At 51.1% G+C, this 19,872-nt stretch overlaps 1 protein-coding gene across 4 annotated transcripts in view; it reads left to right on the top strand.

Annotated features, from left to right (window-relative positions):
• OTOF (otoferlin) overlaps window positions 1–19,872 on the top strand; it is a 102,473-nt gene that overhangs the window by 15,390 nt on the left and 67,211 nt on the right. For all 4 annotated transcript variants that reach the window (XM_023230027.2, XM_023230026.2, XM_023230028.1 and 1 more), the window contains exons 2-3: window positions 6,908–6,966; window positions 16,769–16,857. In XM_023230027.2, the coding sequence (XP_023085795.1) occupies window positions 6,908–6,966; window positions 16,769–16,857 (148 nt within the window). The remainder of the gene's footprint in view (window positions 1–6,907; window positions 6,967–16,768; window positions 16,858–19,872) is intronic.

Below are 19,872 nucleotides of genomic sequence, written 5' to 3'. Positions count from 1 at the left end.
TGGAATACTATGCAGCCATAAAAAAGGATGAGTTTGCGTCCTTTGTAGGGACATGGATGCAGCTGGAAACCATCATTCTTAGCAAACTATCACAAGAAGAGAAAACCAAACACCGCATGTTCTCACTCATAGGTGGGAACTGAACAATGAGTTCACTTGGACTCGGAAAGGGGAACATCACACACTGGGGCCTATCATGGGGAGGGGGGAGGGGGAGGGATTGCATTGGGGAGTTATACCTGATATAAATGATGAATTGATGGGTGCTGACGAGTTGATGGGTGCAGCACACCAACATGGCACAAGTATACATATGTAACAAACCTGCACGTTATGCACATGTACCCTAGAACTTAAAGTATAATAAAAAAATAAAATTAAATTAAAAAAAGATCTATGAATGTAAGTTTCACCTAGTTTTAAAAACAGAAGAGATAATCACACCTAAAATACCTAAAACTTGAAAAATATTATATAAGATGAGAAAAAAAGTTATTTCTGATTATATGCTACTAAAAATAAGCTACAAATGTGATTCGTAATAGAAGAAGTCATTTTTATATTTAGCACATAACTTAAAGGTCTAAAGGAGAAGCGAGCTGGGCACAGAGGCCCAAGCCTATAATCCCAGCACTTTGGGAGGCCAAGGCAGGAGGATCACTTAAAGTCAGGAATTCAAGACCCACATGGCCACAGGGTGAAACCCTGTCTCTACTAAAAATACAAAAAAAGTTAGCCAGGCATGGTGGCGCACTCATGTAATTCCAGCTACTTGGGAGGCTGAGGCAGGAGAATGGCTTGAACCGAGAAGGTGGAGGTTGCAGTGAGCGGAGATCATGACATTGCACTCCAGCCTGGGTGACAGATCAAGTCTCCATCTCAATAAATAAATAAATAAATAAATAAATAATAAATAAATAAATAAATAAATAAATAAATAAATAAATAAATGGAGAAACAAGACTATTTAATAGACTGAGAATAGCTATTTCTTATTGAGGAACAAACTGCACCAGATGCTATTGTAAGCATTATTATTTCCTTCATTTTAGGGGTGAGGAAACCAGAGCAAAGAGAAGTTAATTAGCTTCATCCAGGGTACGCTAACTAGGAAGAGGTAGCTGGGATTTGAACTCAGGGACTCTGGTCCAAGAGCCTTAACCTCTATCCTATGCTCCCTCGTGCTTGTAAGGGACTTGATGCTTTACTTAGACTTTCCCACAACAGTTTCTTGTCATCCTTGCGATGGTCCCAAGACATAGGCTGGTCCGGGATAATGACCTCCAGCTTACAACTTGTGACTCTGAGACCCCCAGGGGTTGGAAGGCCAGCTACCAGGCCCCCAGCCCATGGGCCGTTGTGCCAGGCTGCACACCTGAGTGGGCCTGGCTCTTTTTCCTGCACACAGGGGTGCCTGGGCCCTGCTTCCTGGTGCTCCATGGGAGTATCTGGCCTTCAAAAGAAACAGATTGATCTGAAGTGGGGAGAGAAAAAATACAGCAGGACCACCACTCAGAGAGCCGCTGTAGAGGAAGAGCGGGAGAGGAGATGCCAGGACATGGGAGCATCGCGGGAGGGAATGGGACTGTTTGCTGAGCTCTGTACAGCCCAGCCCAGGCAGTGCATACAACAAGGCTTTGATTATTTTAAATAACGCAAGGAAATAGCAGCGCCACGTTTGAGTCACCAGCAGAGTTTTACTCTGTTTCTCAGTTCACACAGGGATAACAGCAATGGCAGGCACTGCTGGGAGACAGGCCAGTGGGCTGGGCCCTGGCAAAATCATGATGTCCTTGAAAACAGTCTCAGGACCTTCTCCTTCCCCTTCAGATGGCCCACCACCTCACCCTCTGCCCTTTTGGGACCCCAGCCCCTCTCCAGTCTTGCTTCCACAGGCTGCTCCCTGAGGGCAGACCATTTTTGCTTTTCCCTTTGCCATTGGGACTCCCCTGTCTTGTGTCCAGCTCCTTGGGGGCTCCATTCTCTGCTCCATGCTTTCAAACATTTCCTTACACTGTTCTCTGTGCCTGGATTTCCCTCCTTCTCCTTGCTCCCCAGTCTGTCTGAATATCCAGATTTCTTCTGGTCTTCCAGTGTCAATGCCTATGCCTCTGCAATGCCTCCTTAATCCATTACATGGAGAGTCATTGCTCCTTTTTCTGGGTTTTCACTTTATTTACACTTTTTGCATGCCAATGACAAAATTCTGCCTTATATCATCAGCAGAATTTTCCATGTCTGACATAGCTCCCTCTGGATTGTAATATGCTCTTAAAGGCATCGTTTAGATTCGAATGGTCTTTGTACAACTCCCCTCTGTGAAGGCCAAATGGCACACAAGCCAGGAGCAAGAAAGCCCTGGTTGCCTGTGGAAATGAATGAACACACATGGGCTGACAGCCATGTCCCTGCACATCTGCCTTTTCTCAGAGGCGTGGCCCTAGCAGGGTAAGCTGTCTGGAAGAGGGAGCTATTTTGTGCAGATGGAACATTTTGTCCCCTTAAATCACTTCCCATGAAAGGCCAGCATGCCATCCTGCTTCTGAAACAAGCACTGAGCTCGTCTCCATTTAGGAGAAGAGCTGCCGTGTGGATATTTTTAAGTGGTGAATGGAGAAATGGGTATATCTGATACCATGGTGCTTGTTACACTTTGAGCACAGACTCTGCTATTCATACTCCATCTATTGACTCAGGGAGGAGTTTATTTCAAACCAAACAGCTCAGCTATCCCAGAAGCAGCTGCCTCAGAAGGAAGGAGGATGCTGTCCTATTTTCCCCATCTAACCTCCTTCTCACTCGATCCACAACAGCCTTTCCATGTAAGGAAGAGGCTATTTTCTTTCAAGCTTTATTCTCCATCTTCTCTGTGGCAAGAAAGGTGATTGGATATTGGGATTTTTAATGGTTTTGTCTGAAAGCCATTTAAAATGAAGCTGGAATGTCAAAAAGACTGACGTTGAACGGAGTAGATGTTAAGTGGAAATGAACTTGAAACAAGAGATGGAGTTAGTCATTCCCCTGATCCCTTGGAACAGATGATGGAGGTCCCCTAGCTATGCTCCAGTGAACAGAACAGAACCACTTGAATACTGCCAGCCACTGTTTGTACATACCCTCCTGAAATGGCTCATCCAAAATGCTGAAGGACATTTTGTTTTCTTAATAATTTGGCCTTTCCACTGTTTCTATATGATTGATGTGTTTCGGCAAACCTTTTTAAGAAAAGAATAGCTAGAGGTAAATTTAGCTCATCCTGTTTGACAATATTCACCAGCTCTAAATCTCCAGGGCCTAAATCAATGAGGTTTTAGCACATTTCAACACAGAGCCCTGATGTATAAATTCTGCAGTGGCTAATTTCACGTATTTTACTTCCTCTCTAACAAAGCTATGGACAAACGCACAAGCAGGGGAGGGTTTGAGCCTTGGTGCTTCCTGTAGATGTGAATCTGACACCATCTTGGAGCAGGGCGCCTCCCCACCCTCTCCCAATCCTCTGCTGGGTTGCTCGGTTTATCACTCCAAGAGACCCTGGAGGACAGCTATATCTGAGGCTCATTAAAATCTTCTAGGATGAAAAGGTCTTTGATTATTCAGAGCAGCAGGTCTTTAGGGGAAGGCCCTATACAAAACATGCTCACCTGATTCTCAATTTATATTGTGTGTTACCTGTGGGGAAAATTAAAAACTCAAACCTCAGGCACTTTCCTTCTTCTCCCTTGGTTGCCCGGGGGCTTGCTGTTGAGATATTTCTTGTTGATTGCTTTGTTTTTTATGTCCCTGGCTAGTGCTAAAGATTATTTCTTTCCCATCTTGTTTACTTCACATCTCTTTTCTGTATAGATAGCCTCTGCTTTATGGCATGGCTTTTTCCTCCTCATCTCAGATGCAGCCAGCCCTTCCCCACTTGCCCCCACCCCAAAACACACACACACACGAACACACACCCTTTCAGAGTGTATCCACACTCCCCGTTTCAGTGGATCTGACATCAACGACTCCTCCGCCCCCAGCCCTCCTTGTCAGAGGAGAGCTCTGCATTGAACTAGGACTAGCTATTGGGTCATAAAAGCTGCTAGGACCCTGGAGAGCTCTTACTAAACAGATAAGGCCACCAACGCCAGAGGAGAGAGGTCAATTCCTGGAGGGAACAAGCCTGCTTTGTTGAGCCGCGTTCCTTGCCCAGCCCCTAGAACCATCACAGGGAAGGTTCAGAGGACCTCTGACCCGCTCCAGTACCTCCTTGTCCTGGCGCCACTCTAGCCTGGTCTCCCAGGTTTTCTGTAGGGAGAGGAGCACAGTCCGCTTCCCGCATGCCATGGTCTCCAACAGTGACAACCCAAACTAACCCCCAAATAGGAATGGCTTCAACCCGGAGAGAGCCCTTCAATGAAATGGTTTATACTGGTGGAGATTTAAAGGTATTTGTCTTTCGGCTGGGTGCGGTGACCCACACCTATAATCCCAGCACTTTGGGAGGCCGAGGTGGGCGATCACTTGAGGCCAGGAGTTCGAGACCAGCCTGATCAACATGGCGAAACCCCATCTCTATTAAAAGTAAAAAAATTAGCTAGGCACGGTGGCACATGCCTGTAATCCCAGCTACTCGGGAGGCTGAGGCACGAGAATCACTTGAACCCAGGAGGCAGAGGTTGCATTGAGCCGAGATTGCACCACCGCACTCCAGCCTGGGTGAGAGAGCGAGACTCCATCTCAAGACAAACAAACAAAAACAGGCATTTGCCTTTCAATTACTAAAAGCAAGCATGATTACTGGAAAAAAAATCAAATTCACATTTATTATTTATTTATTTATTTGTCTTTCAGCCAGGTGTGGTGGCTCGCATCAAAGCATGCTGCTTTCAGTACCTTCTCACTCTCCCTCCCCAGGGATAACCACTTTCTTTCTTTTTTATTTTATTTATTTATTTATTTTTGAGACGGAGTTTTGCTCTTGTCGCCTAGGCTGGAGTGTAACGGCATGATCTCGGCTCACAGCAACCTCCGCCTCTTGGGTTCGAGCGATTGTCCCGCCTCAGCCTCCCAAGTAGCTGGGATTACAGATGCCCATCACCACACCCAGCTATTTTTGTATTTTTAGTGAGACGGGGTTTCTCCATGTTGGTCAGGCTGGTCTCGAACTCCCGACCTCAGGTGATCTGCCTGCCTCGGCCTCCCAAAGTGCTGGAATTACAGGTGTGAGCCACTGTGCCCGGAGGGGGTAACCACTTTCAATGGTTTGAGATGTTTGTCTCTTCATAGAAGAAGTATACACATATAATTTGGGTGTTGGTATTTTTTTTTATTAACGGAGTTCTAATATACATGCTGTCTTTTTTCCCTTACTATGGAATTGACAGAGGATAATAAATTAATTCTAAGCAACAAATTTTTCTTTAACTCATCCTATCTCTAGGTTTCTCCTCACAGAAATTACAGTCCCTTCTCTTGTGGTTCCATCCCACCCCTAAAACAGTATTTATCCTCCCTTCTCTGTACCATTACTGTTTCTTGTGCAAAATTGTACCTTGGAGTATGTACTGAATGGTGTTGCACTGGAGGCCTGGTGCGGCGACCCATGCCTGTAATCCCAGCACTTTGGGAGACCAAGGCGGGCGGGTCATTTGTGGTCAAGAGTTCCAGACGGGCCTGGCCAACATGGTGAAACCCTGTCTCCACTAAAAATACAAAAATTAGCTGGGCATGGTGGCAGGCGCCTGTAATCCCAGCTACTTGGGAGGCTGAGGCAGGAGAATCACTTGAACCCAGGAGGCAGAGGTTGCAGTCAGCCGAGATCTTGCCACTACATTCCAGCCTGGGGACAGGGCGAGACTCCATCTCAAAAAAAAAAAAAAAAAAAAGGTGTTTCCGTTGCACTGGTGCCCTGTTGCTTGGCTCCTGGCCTCCCTTCTAGACCATGAGCTCCCTGTGGGTGGGAGCTTGTGCCTTTGTCATTGGTCCATCCTCTATCCCGAGGCCCCGGGACATGGCCTGGAACATCAGAGACTCCAGCGGCTACTTCTCAAAGTGAACTGAATTAGCTGGTGTTTCCCACACATTGGAGCCCCTTCAACCTGCCCTCGATTCTCTTCTGACTTACTTCTCCCCACATCTTGGGCCAGTTCCAACTGGACTAGCAAAGAGGGCAGCTTTCCCTCTGTCCTCCCAGCATGCCCTACTGGGTGGCATACGGATGGGGAAGCCTGGGACAATGGGTGTACATCTCATACACTCTCTACCTCCCGTGCCAGTGGGGAAAGTAGGGGCAGGAATAGAGCCCAGGAGGAAACTGCGAGACCGTCTTCTCTGCTAAGGCTGACAGGAAGATGGACAAGCATGACAGTGGTGGAAGGGGAAGGCCCTTGTCCCACAGGGAATGGCTGTCTGGGATCTGACTTGTTTTGGGGGACCTGGTTTGGGCAGGAGCTCCTGGGGTGGCTGCAGAAGGAAGCTGGGCTTCACAGACCCCCGTCCGCAGGCAGGGGCTACACCCTCTGTACCAGGTTTCTACTCAGGGCAGCAGGGCCCAGAGTCACCACCAGAGCTGGGGAGGCTGCAGAGGAGGCTGAGAGATCCACGGGGGAAGAGTGTGGTGGAGAATAGCGCCTGGGGTCCGCTTCCACGGCCACTCTGACCAGCCTGGGCCTTCTGTGCCTTAGAATTCCCGTTCCTAACATAGAACTCATGGCCTTTGACCGGCTTCCCTTACGGGACTGCTGAGAGGGTCAGAGAAGAGGCTGCATGGGGAGTGGCCTCCCCCTGGGACAGCTGTGTAAGCCAGGAGGTCCCATGTTGCATGACAAGTCAAATGCTGTCAGGACGACTCCCAGGATGAGGAGGTCTGACCCCATGCTGGTCGTCTGGACAGGTCTGACCCTAGAATTTATTTCCTCTTTCCCCGCAGGGCAATCCTTCTACTCCCGGGTCCTGGAGAACTGTGAGGATGTGGCTGACTTTGACGAGGTAGGAGGCCCAAGACCGCCCCCTCCCTCAGCCCTGAGCCCAGAGGGGAGCAAGCACCCTTCACTGCCTCTTGTGGGCACACACTGGCCCCAAATCCCAGGCGCCGGCCTGCTCTGAGCCGCTTACCTCTCAGCTGCTTCCTGAAGGAGGTGGTGAGGAGGGTGTGCAGGAACCCCTTTCCCTGTGTTCCCCCCAGAAACCTCTGCACAGGCGAGGCCCGTGTGCAAATGACACGGGGAACAGCAGCCTGGCCCACCTCAACTGCCCTGCCAGGTCTGGGACTGTTATTCCCTGCGGAGAAAGAGCCCACAGGTGCTGTAGACCTGAATGTGAGCCACCAGCTGAGGGCCCAAGGAGGCAGGCAAGTGTTGGGGACGTCGCAAAGGCCAGTCTGTGTCAGTCCTCAAGGGTTGAAGAGCAGGGCAGCCCCAGGCACTGAGGTGGGAGCCCCGGTCACCAGGGAAACATTGTCAAGCACCCCACCTGGGTCAGGGCGCCATCTCCAGACCTTGAGGGGAAACATGGGGAACAGAAGACAGTCTGGATTTTCAGCAACAGCTCTGGAGGTGCCATGAGAAAAGACGTGAGCTGCTGGTCTACTGACAACGATTTTTCTCAATCCTCACTCCAGCTGGGTTATTGTCACAATTTTATCAGCAAAGGAGTAGGCGACACCATCCCACGGGAGTGTCTGGGAGCGGTGAGAGGACTTACAATGCTTCCCTCTCCCTGCCAGTCCCCTCGGCACCTGGCCTGGCTGGGAGCCCCATCCTTACACACACACACACCAGTTCAAGCAGTCTGCGGCCTCCTCGGCCTCCTCACATTCTTTCATCTATTTGTTTGCTGCTTCCAGAATCTATATTCCCTTCTGGCTGCTGTAGTTTCTCCAGGGTTGACTTTGGGGTGAGGACCAGCAGTCGTCCGTCACCATCTTGGCCAAACTGGAAGCTCCGTAGTGATCCTCAAATAGTGTACCCCCTCTCGCCTGGGCTTGGCTCTCCTGCTTGGCTCTGTGGAGGCTGGGAAGGGCCTCATGGCAGACTGTGCCTCTTGAGGTTGGCTGCTGGCGTTCGGCTGAGCAGCCACCAGGCTGACACTTGGCACCAGCTGTCTCCCTCCCTCTGAAACCAGGCCACACGATGTGGCTGTGTCCATCGACCCAGAGCTGGAGACACAGGGAGCAAAGCCTCGCTCCTCACTCAGGCTCAGACACAGCCATCAACCATCGCGGCCCAGCACCACGCCCTCCCCAACCACTGTGGGGCGCAGTTGCCACTACCTCCCTGGTACATCCCCACTGCTACGCAGGACAGGTGAATTGCTCATTTAAAGTGAATCACTAGAGCTAGGGAAGTTTCTGTCCTTACCTTCTCCCCCTCCTGGTTGTACAATGACCTCAGTTTCTAAACCCGCCACCATCTTTGTCAAATGGGATTGGTGATGGGTGTGAAGGTCTCTGCAAAATGATTAACAAAATGAAGGGTAATGGTGAGAGTGGAACCATGGCTGCCCACTGAGGCAGCAGTCATAGAGGCTTCAGGCTTGCCCCATTATACACCCGGTCTGCTCCCTCTGCTCCCCATTTCCTCATTCAGGGCACTGGGCTGGCTCGGTGAAGATTCCAGCAGCCTGGCCCAGTTTCCCATAGTCCTACCTCCCTGGGCTTCTGCCCACTAATCCGCCAGGCACAGCATCTGACTCCCTCCTCCCAAGACTCCCAGGGGACATGTCAGCCCAGGCGTCCAGCCAGGGGGCAACCTGATGCCCCTTCCAAGGGCACTGCCACCCCTTTCCATGCCCAGCGCCCCAGACACCTGAGCCACAGGTATGCATGACATTCAAAGTTAATCACCGTGTCCTTCCTCTTCCCAACTCTACCCAACCCACCTTGGGGGAGAGTCTGTCTCTGCTGGGCCTGAACAAGAGGCCACATTCTGAGCATCTAATGAATGCCAGGCTGGGCTTGAGATGCTCCAGAGGGAGGAACCTGGGTATGGGAGCTTAGGGATGGGGTAGCCAGTGTCAGTGTGGAGAGACTGGGGCGGGGCAGAAGCCAGGCAGTTATGGGAAGAAGCCTGTGACTAGGGTCAGAGAGCAGGGCATGCGATGGGGAGAAGTGGCTCCGACCTGGGGAAAGTGCCGCCCGCCCACTGGGGAGACAGGCGAGTTTCTGGCTGTCACAATGAGGAACCTGCTGGCATTTAGTGAGGTGGGGAGCAAGGATGCAAAATGACTCGCAACACTCAGGCCATCCCACACTTCCCACCTGGGAGCCCCGTGGGAAGATGGGAAGAAGCACTGAGCTGCTTCCTGAGCCATGCCCCTTCCACTCAATCTCTGAAATAATCCACAGATGAAATCAGGCTCGGATGGCAACTAACCTTCCCCAGGTGACAGAGATGGAAGCGGCCAAGCCAGGGCTCTGAATTCTTGCATAGATGAGACCTAAGCCCTCTCTGGAAACAGTGATAGGGCCTGACTCCCACCACCCCTGCAAGGCCCATGTTGAAGTCTCTCCACACCCCCGCCGCCATTTCTCCCTGTGCGAAGTGGCTGCAGCCCTGGCCACCACTGGTCTGCAGTGCACATCCCACAAAGCAGGAAGGCCACCCTTCCATCCCCTGTTCAGGAAGGGCCCAGAGGCCTGAGTCAGCCCAATCCCAAAGATAGCCTGGAACCATACCCTGGCTTTAACCTGTCTCCCTAGACCCAGTGAGTAAGCCGTAAACTTCCCTGGCATCCCCCTGAAAGAACCTGCCTGCCAGTGGTTCCAGAATATCCTGGGAAAGAGGCCCTTTCAAATCCCCCAAAAGCCTCTTGACTTTCCAGAAAGTCTCTTCTCTCCGCCTTACTCTGCCCAGGGCCTGCAGGAGCCAGCTTAGCGAGACTCAGTGGCCTGGGAGTCATGAGACCTGCACCATAGTCCTTGCTGAGGAACCTCTTTGGGCCTTGCATTCCCCTTCTGTAAGAGAGGGATATGCTCCCTGCTCTACCTGCCCCCACGGGACTGTCACAAGGCTTAAAAACATGAAATAACAGACAAGAAAGCAAATGTCTCTCACAGCTCTACTAGGTAAGGGATTCCAACCAAGGGAGGGGCCCCTCCTCTGCTCAGGCATGGGTGAGAGGGGCTGCAGCAGCTGGGCTTAGGAACCTGAGTGGGGAGGAGGAGGCCACGGAAGAAAGACAATGCTCTCTACAACAATGGGTGGAAACAGAGCCTGGACATGGTGTCTCCTTTCCCAGAGGCTGGAACTTGAGCTCCTACATTTAACCTACAACACTGGAAAAGCAATGGAGAGACAGAAAAGGACCCAGCCTTTGTGCCCTGGGGAAGCAGAAGTAGCCACCTTTAGCCAGTTTGCTTTGGCTCTAACACAGGCCCTGTGTGGACCAGGCCCCAGGGGAGAGGCCAGAGTAACAATAGTACTTGCAGCAATGATAAGAACTGCTGCTGTTTATTGAGCACTTAGTGTGTGGCAAGATGGGTTGAGAGCTTGACACAAGCATTAGACTCTCTAGAACTTGCTGGGTTGGTCGCTTCCTAGGTGATAAGGAGCCACACCAGGATTTAAACTCAAGTCTACCTGATTCCAGGATCTGTGGTCATTTGCAAAGTAGACAAGATTCAGCACTGCCCTCAAGGGGCTCAGTCTGGTGGGCAGATGGACCCACTACAAACAAGGAGGGACCCTGGGCCTTCTGAGCCCAGAGGAGGAAGAGGTCACCAGCCTGGGGGATGACAGGGCAGGGGAGTTTGGCATTATCTTCCCCTTTCTGCTTGTCCCTGGAAGTCATGGGCTGTTACCTCCTGGAGGCCAGAAACACACCTGTCTTGTTCATCATTGGCCTGGCACCCAGCGTGGAGCTCAGAAAATGTTGCCGAGTGAAAGAATGAACAAAACAGTGATATTCAGTGAGACTGGCACCTGTCACCACAGGCCTGTGCCCAGACTAAGTGGGCTCAGCAGGGCTAGTGGTACATCAAGCCCTTTGCTGTGGCCTGGATAGAAAGGAAGCAATCAAGGCACAGACGAGATCACCTAAGGGGACTTTAGATCACCTTGATCTCTAAGGTTAGAGATCATCTAGTTTAACCCTCTTGTCTTGCACTTGAAGAAACAGGTCTTAGAGTGGGGAAGAGAATTGCCCAAGAAGACCAGCTGAGATCTGAGATCCTGCATTTAACTTACAACTCTGAAGAAGCTGGGGAAAGAGACAGAGACAAAGACAGAGAGAGAGACAGAGAGAGACCCAGCCTTTGTGTCCTGGGAAAGTGAAAAAGCCACACTAGGTAGACTGAGCCCAGGTCTTTAAGCTCACAAATCCGTCTCTTTCCCATTAGACTCTAAAGCAGCAGTCCCCAACTTTCTGGCACCAGGGATCGGTTTCATGGAAGACAATTTTTCCATGGACTGGGATGGTGGTGGCCGGGGGTGATTTGGGGATGAAACTGTTCCTCTTCAGAACATCAGGCATTAGGTTCTCTTAGTGAGTACACAGCCTAGGTCCCTGGCATGTGCAGTTCACAGTAGAGTTCACATTCCTGTCAGAATCAAATGCTGTCCCTGATCTGACATTAGGTGGAGCTCAGGCGAGAATACTCGCTCACCCGCCGCTCACCTCTTGCTGTGCGGCTCCGTTCCTAACTGGCCATGGACTGGTACCGGTCCATGGCCCGGGGTTTGGGGACCCCTGCTCTAAAGCTTTGTAGTGTATCTCAATATTTTCCCCCAAACCTACAACCCTGTCCCTTTAAGGATGCTACCTTGCTGATTTAGGATGCTTCCAGGCCCAGTCAGGGGCCAAGCTGGACATAATCCAGGTCATTCTCCAAAGTGCATTGGGGAAACCTTTTCTGCAGAGTCCTAGATCACTGGGGCTGATAGGATGCAGAACCTTGCGCCCTGGCCAGCACCAGCCAGGTCAGGGCTAAGCCTAGACCAGAAAACTGGGTCAGGATTCAGCACTCCCAGGGCTCCTGAGACTGCCCCCGCAACAGAGGCCCTCTTTCCCTCCCTGTCTGTACTACCTACCATCTTGCTTCTGTCAATAATCTTATCCCAGGCTGCTATTCCGGGTCAGTGTCTGTCTCCAGAACTGTCCAGTACTATCCCCAGGACTGAGAAACAACCTGCATCCCTGCGCTCTGCACAGCGTCATGCACAGAGCCTGGCACACAGCAAGTACTCAACAAATGTTTGCCCCCAGCATGGGGCTTGCTGGCTTGTGACATCTTTAGTGACCATGTTTGGCTTAACTGCCCAGCAGTACCAGGCTTCAGGAGAGGGTTCAGTGTAGTGGAGCCCTAAGGACAGAACTCCAGACTAAGCATCCTGAGACTTGAATTTGAACCTTGCCTCTGCCACCAAGCAGCCTTGTGCCCCTGGGCAACTCTCGCCTCTCCACTTTCCCACTTGTAAAAGGAGCACATCTTTGCCATGTTGCTGTGAGTCTGGTTATGGGTAAAAGGTGCTCTGGAAGTACTAAGTGCTACCCAGATGAAATTCTTCCTTCAGAAGCCCTTTTCCTTCAGTCTTTTTTTTTTTTTTTTTTTTTTTTTGGGGGGGGCTTGCTCTTTCACCCCGGCTGGGGTGCAGTGGCGCCATCTTGGCTCACTGCAACCTCTGCCTTCCGGGTTCAAGCAATTCTCCTGCCTCAGCCTCCCAAGTAGCTGAGATTACAGGTATGCACCACCACACCCAGCTAATTTTTGTATTTTAGTAGAGACAGGGTTTTACCACGTTGGCCAGGCTAGTCTCAAACTCCTGACCTCAAATGATCTGCCCACCTCGGCCTCCCAAAATGCTGGGATTGCAAGTATGAGCCACTGCACCCAGCCCCCTTTCCTTCAATCTAGTAGCTCACAAATTCAATGGCAGAGTCAGAAGAGGAGTGTGGTTCCCAAACCCTCAAAGTCCTCATCTCGTCTTGCTGTGTTCTCAGCATGTCACCCCAAATGGAGGAAAGGATGTAACCACAAAAATGAGGAGACAATGAAAACTGAAATTAGGAAGAGAAGAAGCAGTGAAAGACACATGTGAAATCCACAGGCCGAGGCAGAAAAGGAAAGTGATGGGGGCGAGGGGGAGGGAGGTGGCATGACAGGGAGACGGGACAGCTGCAGACCTGCACAGAGTTCCCACTGGGAAAATCTAAACCAAAAGCGTTCTGCAGTGCTGTGTCGCTTATGACTGCTGTCACCTGTGAGATCTCATTCAATTCTCTCAATAGCCCTCTAAGGTAGATATTGTCACCCCCCATTTCACAGATGGGGAAGCTGAGGCACAGCTAGTGAGTGGCAGAGCCAGGGCTAGAACTCAAGTCTCCTGACTCAAACTTAGAGTTTCTGCAACACCATGGAGACTCCCAGTCTGCATGAGATACAAGCCTCAATGTTGTCAGAAGAACAAATAGAAGCAAAGGGTGGGCATGTCCTCTGGAGCTCTGTAAGGTACCCAGAGCTCACAGACACTGCCTGAGCAAAGGAAGGTGTCAGCAATGGGAGATGGGGCTGGCAATGCTGTCTGGGCACAGCAAGGAGGTCTCTGGGGGTCTCTGGGTGCTGGGAAAGGGAATCCCCACCTCTTTCAGGGAGCTGTGGAGAAGCCATTGAAAAGTTTTAACAAAAGAGAGATGAAAAGAGAGGAAAATTCAACCCAAAATGTCTCCTTCTTACAGCCCATGCCTCTGCTTGTAGGGAGGCCAAATGGGAGTAACCCCCAGTCCCAGACCCTGAGTCACTTCCCTCTAGCTGGGAGGCCCATCACCCTCCAAGGCCCCACACTGATGCCAGGACCCCACCTAGAGGTGCCGGCTTGATCCATCTCCAGGCCTGGGCCTTGGGATTTTTTAAAGGTTCTGTAATGGATTCCAACTCCAGCCAAGATGAAGAACCCCTGAGAGAGACAGAGGGAGACAGAGACAAAGGAAAAGATAGAGACAGAGAGAGAAACTGATGAAAGAGAAAATGGATGTGGTGAGGAGAAGAAAGCACGGGAATGACGCGGGAGGGAAGAAGGAAAAGAGAAATGAGGGGAAAGCCTCTTGTGGGTGGAAAACGTGGGAGGGAGACAGGGGAGGAAAGAGAGGTATCTGTAAAGCAGGGAGCAAGTCAGAGACTGAAGAAGCTGCTGTGATTCAGTGAGGACCCTGTTTTCTCCCTCACCCGGGAAGCCTCTGTCACTCAGTGAGGACCCTGTCTTCTCCCTCGCCCAGAAAGCCTCCAAGAAGAACTTTCCCCTCTGACGTCTTCAGGGACTGCCCAGACCTGGCTGACAAGTTCCTGAAAGGGCACCTGAGCCACACACCTACACACGCTTCCCTGATTATTCTCATCTGCAGTCAGGGGCCCTTCTGGAAGCCCCCTCTCTCCTGGACCCTCCCTGACACCCAACTCTCACTCAACAAACTGGTCCTTGCCTCCCAGCCAGGCAGCCTCCCTCCCCAGGTCCCTTTGCCTCAGCCTCCGGCCACCGTTCAACACCCCCCATCCCTTTCACAGGTCCATCTCCAAGGTCATGTCCTTTATTCCTGATCTTTCTCTCCTTCCAATGCCAAAATCCCACCCACAGACCCTCAGGGGGTTGAATCACTCCTCCCCGCTTCATCCCCAGTAAACCGAATTTCAGCGGCTCCTGCAGCCCCCCCACTCCCACGCGGTGCTGTGACTGATGAGCTGGGCCTTCCTGGGCTGCTTTATTTCCCTGCAGCCCCATAAAAGCAGCTTCATTAAGAAAACCACACACTCTGCTGAGCTGCCAGAGGCATCCAGAAGCTGGAGCCACAGCCGCTGAATGAGGCCTGTGGGCCAGGCTGCCTCCACTTCCTGGGCCCCGCAGCCCACCCTTCTGCCCTGTGCCCACCTCACCTCTAAAGCCCTCCCTAGGTCCTGCTCAGAACCCTCCCCACCCCACCCTGCAGACCCCTCTCCCCCTCCTCTGCTTCTTCCTCCCTCTCATGCCAAGGCCAGGTCCTCCCTGGGACTTAGCCAGTCCTGAAGGGAGATGTCACAAAGGCTGTTTTCCTGAAACAGGCCCTGCCCACACTGGGCAGTGACCCGCGGGGCTGGCCCAGTGTGCCCAAGCCCTCCGAGTCTCCAGGGTGTGAGAAGGAATTTCAGCTTTGGAAATGGCAAACATGCAGGGTGAGCTCTCAGAAGCTTCCTTCCCAGGGCCTGCTCAGCCACCAACGGAGTGTCCGAATCGCACACCTGCTCTGAGGCCAAGTTCCTTGTTTATAGAGTACAGAAGCCATTACCCACCTCTCGGACCATCAGAAAGACTAAATGAATGAATGCACATAGAGCATTCAGACCCCTGCATGAGAAAAAATTCCCCAGAAATGGCAGCGATTATTACTATTATTATTTATTATTGGCCTATTGAGCAGTCTGAATTTGGTAGGGTATAAAAATGGAGCTAAAAAATAAAAAGTCACTGCCTTCCACCCAATCTGTCAAAATCCTCCCTGACATGGTCTCTCCACAGCGTCTTGAGCAGACCTCAGCGCTGTCTGGTCCTGTCCAGAAGGGATTCCTACTCCAGTCTGGCATCCTATTCACCCCTGGCCATCCCCCTTCCCTCATGCTTGTGCCTCAGGACATGGAGTGGGACGGGGACCCCTGCTGAGGCCCTCCACATCCTCCCCTGGTGGGCAGCCCATGAAAAAAGTGTCATTAGATCACTCGACCCCACTTGGCCAATGGACTGCAAATCGAAGACTTGCCACAGACAACAGTGGCAGGCTGGGCTCCTCGCCCTGCAGTGCTCCGTGGGTCTCCTGCCAGTCCACTGCCCTGCAGATGCCACTGGGGATTTGCATGCCATGCTGCCCTTCTTGCCAGTACCTAATTGCTGTGAGTTGTTTCCCCAAGAAGCACCACAAAAACACTACGCCCAGGACAGAATTCTTCCCACCTTTCCCTTGCCCAGTCTTCTGTCCCGTCCCAGGAAGGTGGGCTGGGTGATGGTTGGAGGTAACAGGGCCTTTGAGGAAGCCCTGGGAAGATGTCTGGCTCTGCCCCTTGGCAGCTTTTTACAGAATGGGGCACTAGGCTACTTTAGCCTCTGTTTTGAGCCCTTGTTGCCATTTCTAGGGCACCAGGAAAAATCCCAATCAAATTCCTACTCATCATTAACATTAAGTTAGGGAGGAAGCAACACAGAAGTGGTAAGGGTGAATCCAGAAACAGTGAGCTGGGGACAGGCTGTGGGCATGACCCCAGGACCACTAATCAGCTCAAACCTGTCCCTGATGTTACCACTGGCAGAGTGAGGAGTGGTCTGAACTCAACATAGGAGTCTGGGGCAGAGCCCGCACCAGTCAGCGTGATCCTGATGGGAGAGAGCTGGAAGCTCACAGCTCCATTCAGCACCCGCCAAAAACCAGGCTCACACCCACAATCCTTGCTGTCTCTCTGGGGCCCGACCACCACCCTGGTTGCACCGCCTTCTCCCAATACCCCTCAGGAACTAGGAAGCCATGGAAGCAGCACTGTGTAGGGAGTCAAAAGTCCTGGTAGGTCCAGACTCTTCACCTACCACATGACCTTGGGCAGGTCCTCTAACATCTCTGAGCACCATCTTTGAAAGAGGAGTGGGCACCAATGCCGGCTCTGCAAGGTGGTCATTGTAACTAAATGAGAGTCCAGGTGTCAACGCTCTGTTCCTGGGGAGCACTGGGCCCAAGTGAGGGGCCATTCTAGCTGTTGGAGACCCCCAACAGAGATTCCCCTCCCACGCCCTGAGGCTCCTACCTATTATTGCCACCAAAGCCACAGTTGTTCCTCTCTCCCCAGACGTTTCGGTGGCCAGTGGCCAGCAGCATCGACAGAAATGAGATGCTGGAGATTCAGGTTTTCAACTACAGCAAAGTCTTCAGCAACAAGTAAGTGTGGGATGGGGCAGGAGGGGCTGGCCTGGAGGGGCTGGGAGCGTGCCCTTCTCCTTGGGCTACCCTATGTTTGGAGCTGAAAAGAGGGACCTACACTCCCAACCTGCCCTGGATTGATCTTCAAAGACTGAAGAAGTCTTGGGCTGGTCTTTGATCCCCATTTTGCTCCCTCATCTTGTCCTCAGAATCCCCCAGTCCTCCCAGCTGCTGTCAGCCAAGAACACTCCATCCTCCTATCACCCCTTCTGTCTCCAACCCCATCAAAGCTTCCTGTCCCTTTCTTTAAGTCTCCCTCAATGCCATGCTGGGGTACAGTTACCCACTGGAGAGGTGAAAGGTGGAGGGACTGAAGATCTCCTCCAAGAAACACTCTGTAGCCCTGAGGGCAGGCTTGACAATTTGGGATGGTGGTTTAGGAGTCAGGCAAGCCTGATCTCAGACACTCAGGTCAGTCATCTACTGTGTGTGTATGTAGCCCTGGAAAGGTTACATAACCTCTCTGATTTCAATGTGCTCATGTGTGAAAAATACAAGTATTTACCTCAAAGGGCAGCTGTGAGAATTAAATGAGATAGATGTTAACTCACTCATTGAACAAATGTTTACTAAGCACCGATTGTGTATCAGGTACTGAACTAGGTGCTGCAGAGGGCAGGGTGCCTACCCTCATGGAGCTTGCACTCTGCAAGTGAAGTACACCTGCCGTACGATCATTATCACTATGAGGTGTTCAATAAAAGTAGTTGTCCTTCTCTCTGGGCCACAAGAAGAATTCAGAAGGATTTGAACGGGCTGGAAGAGTGGCTAAGTACTATCTTGGATTCAAAAATCACAGCCAGGTGTGGCACACACCTGTAGTCCTAGGTACTTGGGCAGATAAGGCAGGAGGATCATTTGATCCCAGGAATTTGAGCTAGCCTGGGCAACATAGTGAGATCCCATCTCTTTTAAAAAAAATCGGTCGCTCTTATACAAGCTGGAGGTCATGGCTTAACTGTAACATGTCCAAAAGATGTGGAGGTGTTAGCTCACTGAGGACTGAGAATAACTCAACAGTGGGAGGAGACTACAAAGAAAAGAAGAGTAGGCTTCATTCTAAATCATACTAATAGAATTAAAGCACTTTTGATCTGAGCAGGAGAGACAAGGAGTCCACTGCTCTGATACTGGTGGCAGAGAATTCCTGTAGGCACCACCCTATAGTTGCCAGGAGGAAAGGGACTTTAAGTGTTACCTTATGACAAATGGATGAGAGCCTGAAAGGGAAAATCATAGAGGTCATATTCATCCATTCATCAATCCATTGATTCATTCATCCATCCATCCATCTATCCTTTCTGTTATTCATCCATCTGTCTATCCATTTGTTTATCCATCAGTTGATTCATCCATCCTTCCTTTCTTTCATCCATCCTTCCATCCTTTCATTCATCCATTCATCAATCCATCTCTCCAACCATTTATCAATTCATTTATGCACCCATTTATCCATATATCAATTCATCCATCCATCCTTTCATCCATCCTATCCATCCACTCATCCATCCACCCATCCATCCATCCATCCACCCATCCTTCCTCCCATCCATTCTTTCATCAATCCATCATTCCATCTTTCCATCCATTCATCCACCACTCATCCTTTCATCCTTTCATTCATCCTTCCATCCACTCATCCATCCATTCATTCATCCTTCCATCTTTTTTCTTTTTTTGAGACGGAGTCTTGCTCTGTGGCCCACAGCGGAGTGCAGTGACCTGATCTTGGCTCACTGCAACCTCTGCCTCCCTGGTTCAAGCGATTATCCTGCCTCAGCCTCCTGAGTAGCTGGGATTATAGGTGCCCGCCACCATGCCCAGCTAATTTTTGTATTTTTAGTGGAGATGGGGTTTCACCATGGCCGGGTTGGTATCGAACTCCTGACCTCAAGTGATCCACCCACCTCAGCCTCCCAAGTGCTGGGATTACAGGTGTGAGCCACCACTCCTGGCCCATCCTTTCATCTTTCCATTCACCAATCCATCTATCTATCCATCCATTCGTTCATTCTTTCATCCATCCTTCCATCCATCATCCTTCCTTGCATCCATTCATCCATCCTTCCTTGCATCCATTCATCCATCCTTTCATTCTTCCATCCATTCATCCATCCATCCATCCATCTTTTCATCCAACCTTGCAGTCACTCATCAAACATATAGTGAACAAATGCTTTCTGCCAGTTAGACACTATGCTAGTCACTGGAGATACTGAGATGAGGGATTGAGGCACAGTCCCTGCCACTAACCGCCCAGTTTTTTTGCCACAGAAATAGGAAAGAAAGGTGTGTACCTAGAGGCAGGATGAGGGACAGGCTGCTGGAAGACAGCAGCCAACTGAAAGATAGCCAGCACTCTCCAGCCAATGTGCTGTCTTAGGAGGCAGGGAGCTCCTTGCCACTGGGAAAGGGTGAGCAAAGAGTGGACCATGTTGTAGAGGGGATTTCTGAGTCAGGAAAGACCCAACCACATGGGCTCCAAGGAGTCTCTGATTCTGTGGCTTTTATTAGGAGCTTTCAAAATCTCAACTGAGTATGGAGCAAGGGCATTTCAGGCCTGCTGGTAGGGCCACAGGGAGGATGTTTAGGGCACAAAGGCCTTCCCTTTGCCTCTCATGGCATCACACCATTCAGGCAGCTGCCTTTGGCACCCGCAAGCAAGGTTGGTGAGGCACTCCCCACTAGGGGCCCCCAAGGTGAGGCACAGCCTTCTTCCCTGGGGTGAGATACTATGAGGGTGTGTGACCTATGAGGACAGGAGAAACAGGAACAGGTGGAAGGCTCACACACAGGCCAAGTGGGTGTGAAAGAGGAAACAGAATCGGAAGTCAAGCACCACGGAGGGCACCTGAGAGCCCCTGCAGGAACCCAACTGTAGGTGCCAAAGCATCCAGGAGCCTTACAGCTTGGCCAGTACGACCCTAGTTGTGCAGGAGGGGAAACCGAGTCTCAGAGGGGATCCTGAGGTCA

The sequence above is a fragment of the Piliocolobus tephrosceles genome, chromosome 15, assembly GCF_002776525.5.
Source record: "Piliocolobus tephrosceles isolate RC106 chromosome 15, ASM277652v3, whole genome shotgun sequence".
NCBI classification, from domain to species: Eukaryota; Metazoa; Chordata; class Mammalia; order Primates; family Cercopithecidae; genus Piliocolobus; species Piliocolobus tephrosceles.
Note: the sequence above shows the minus strand (reverse complement) of the source record. Positions and strands in the feature narration are given on the sequence as shown.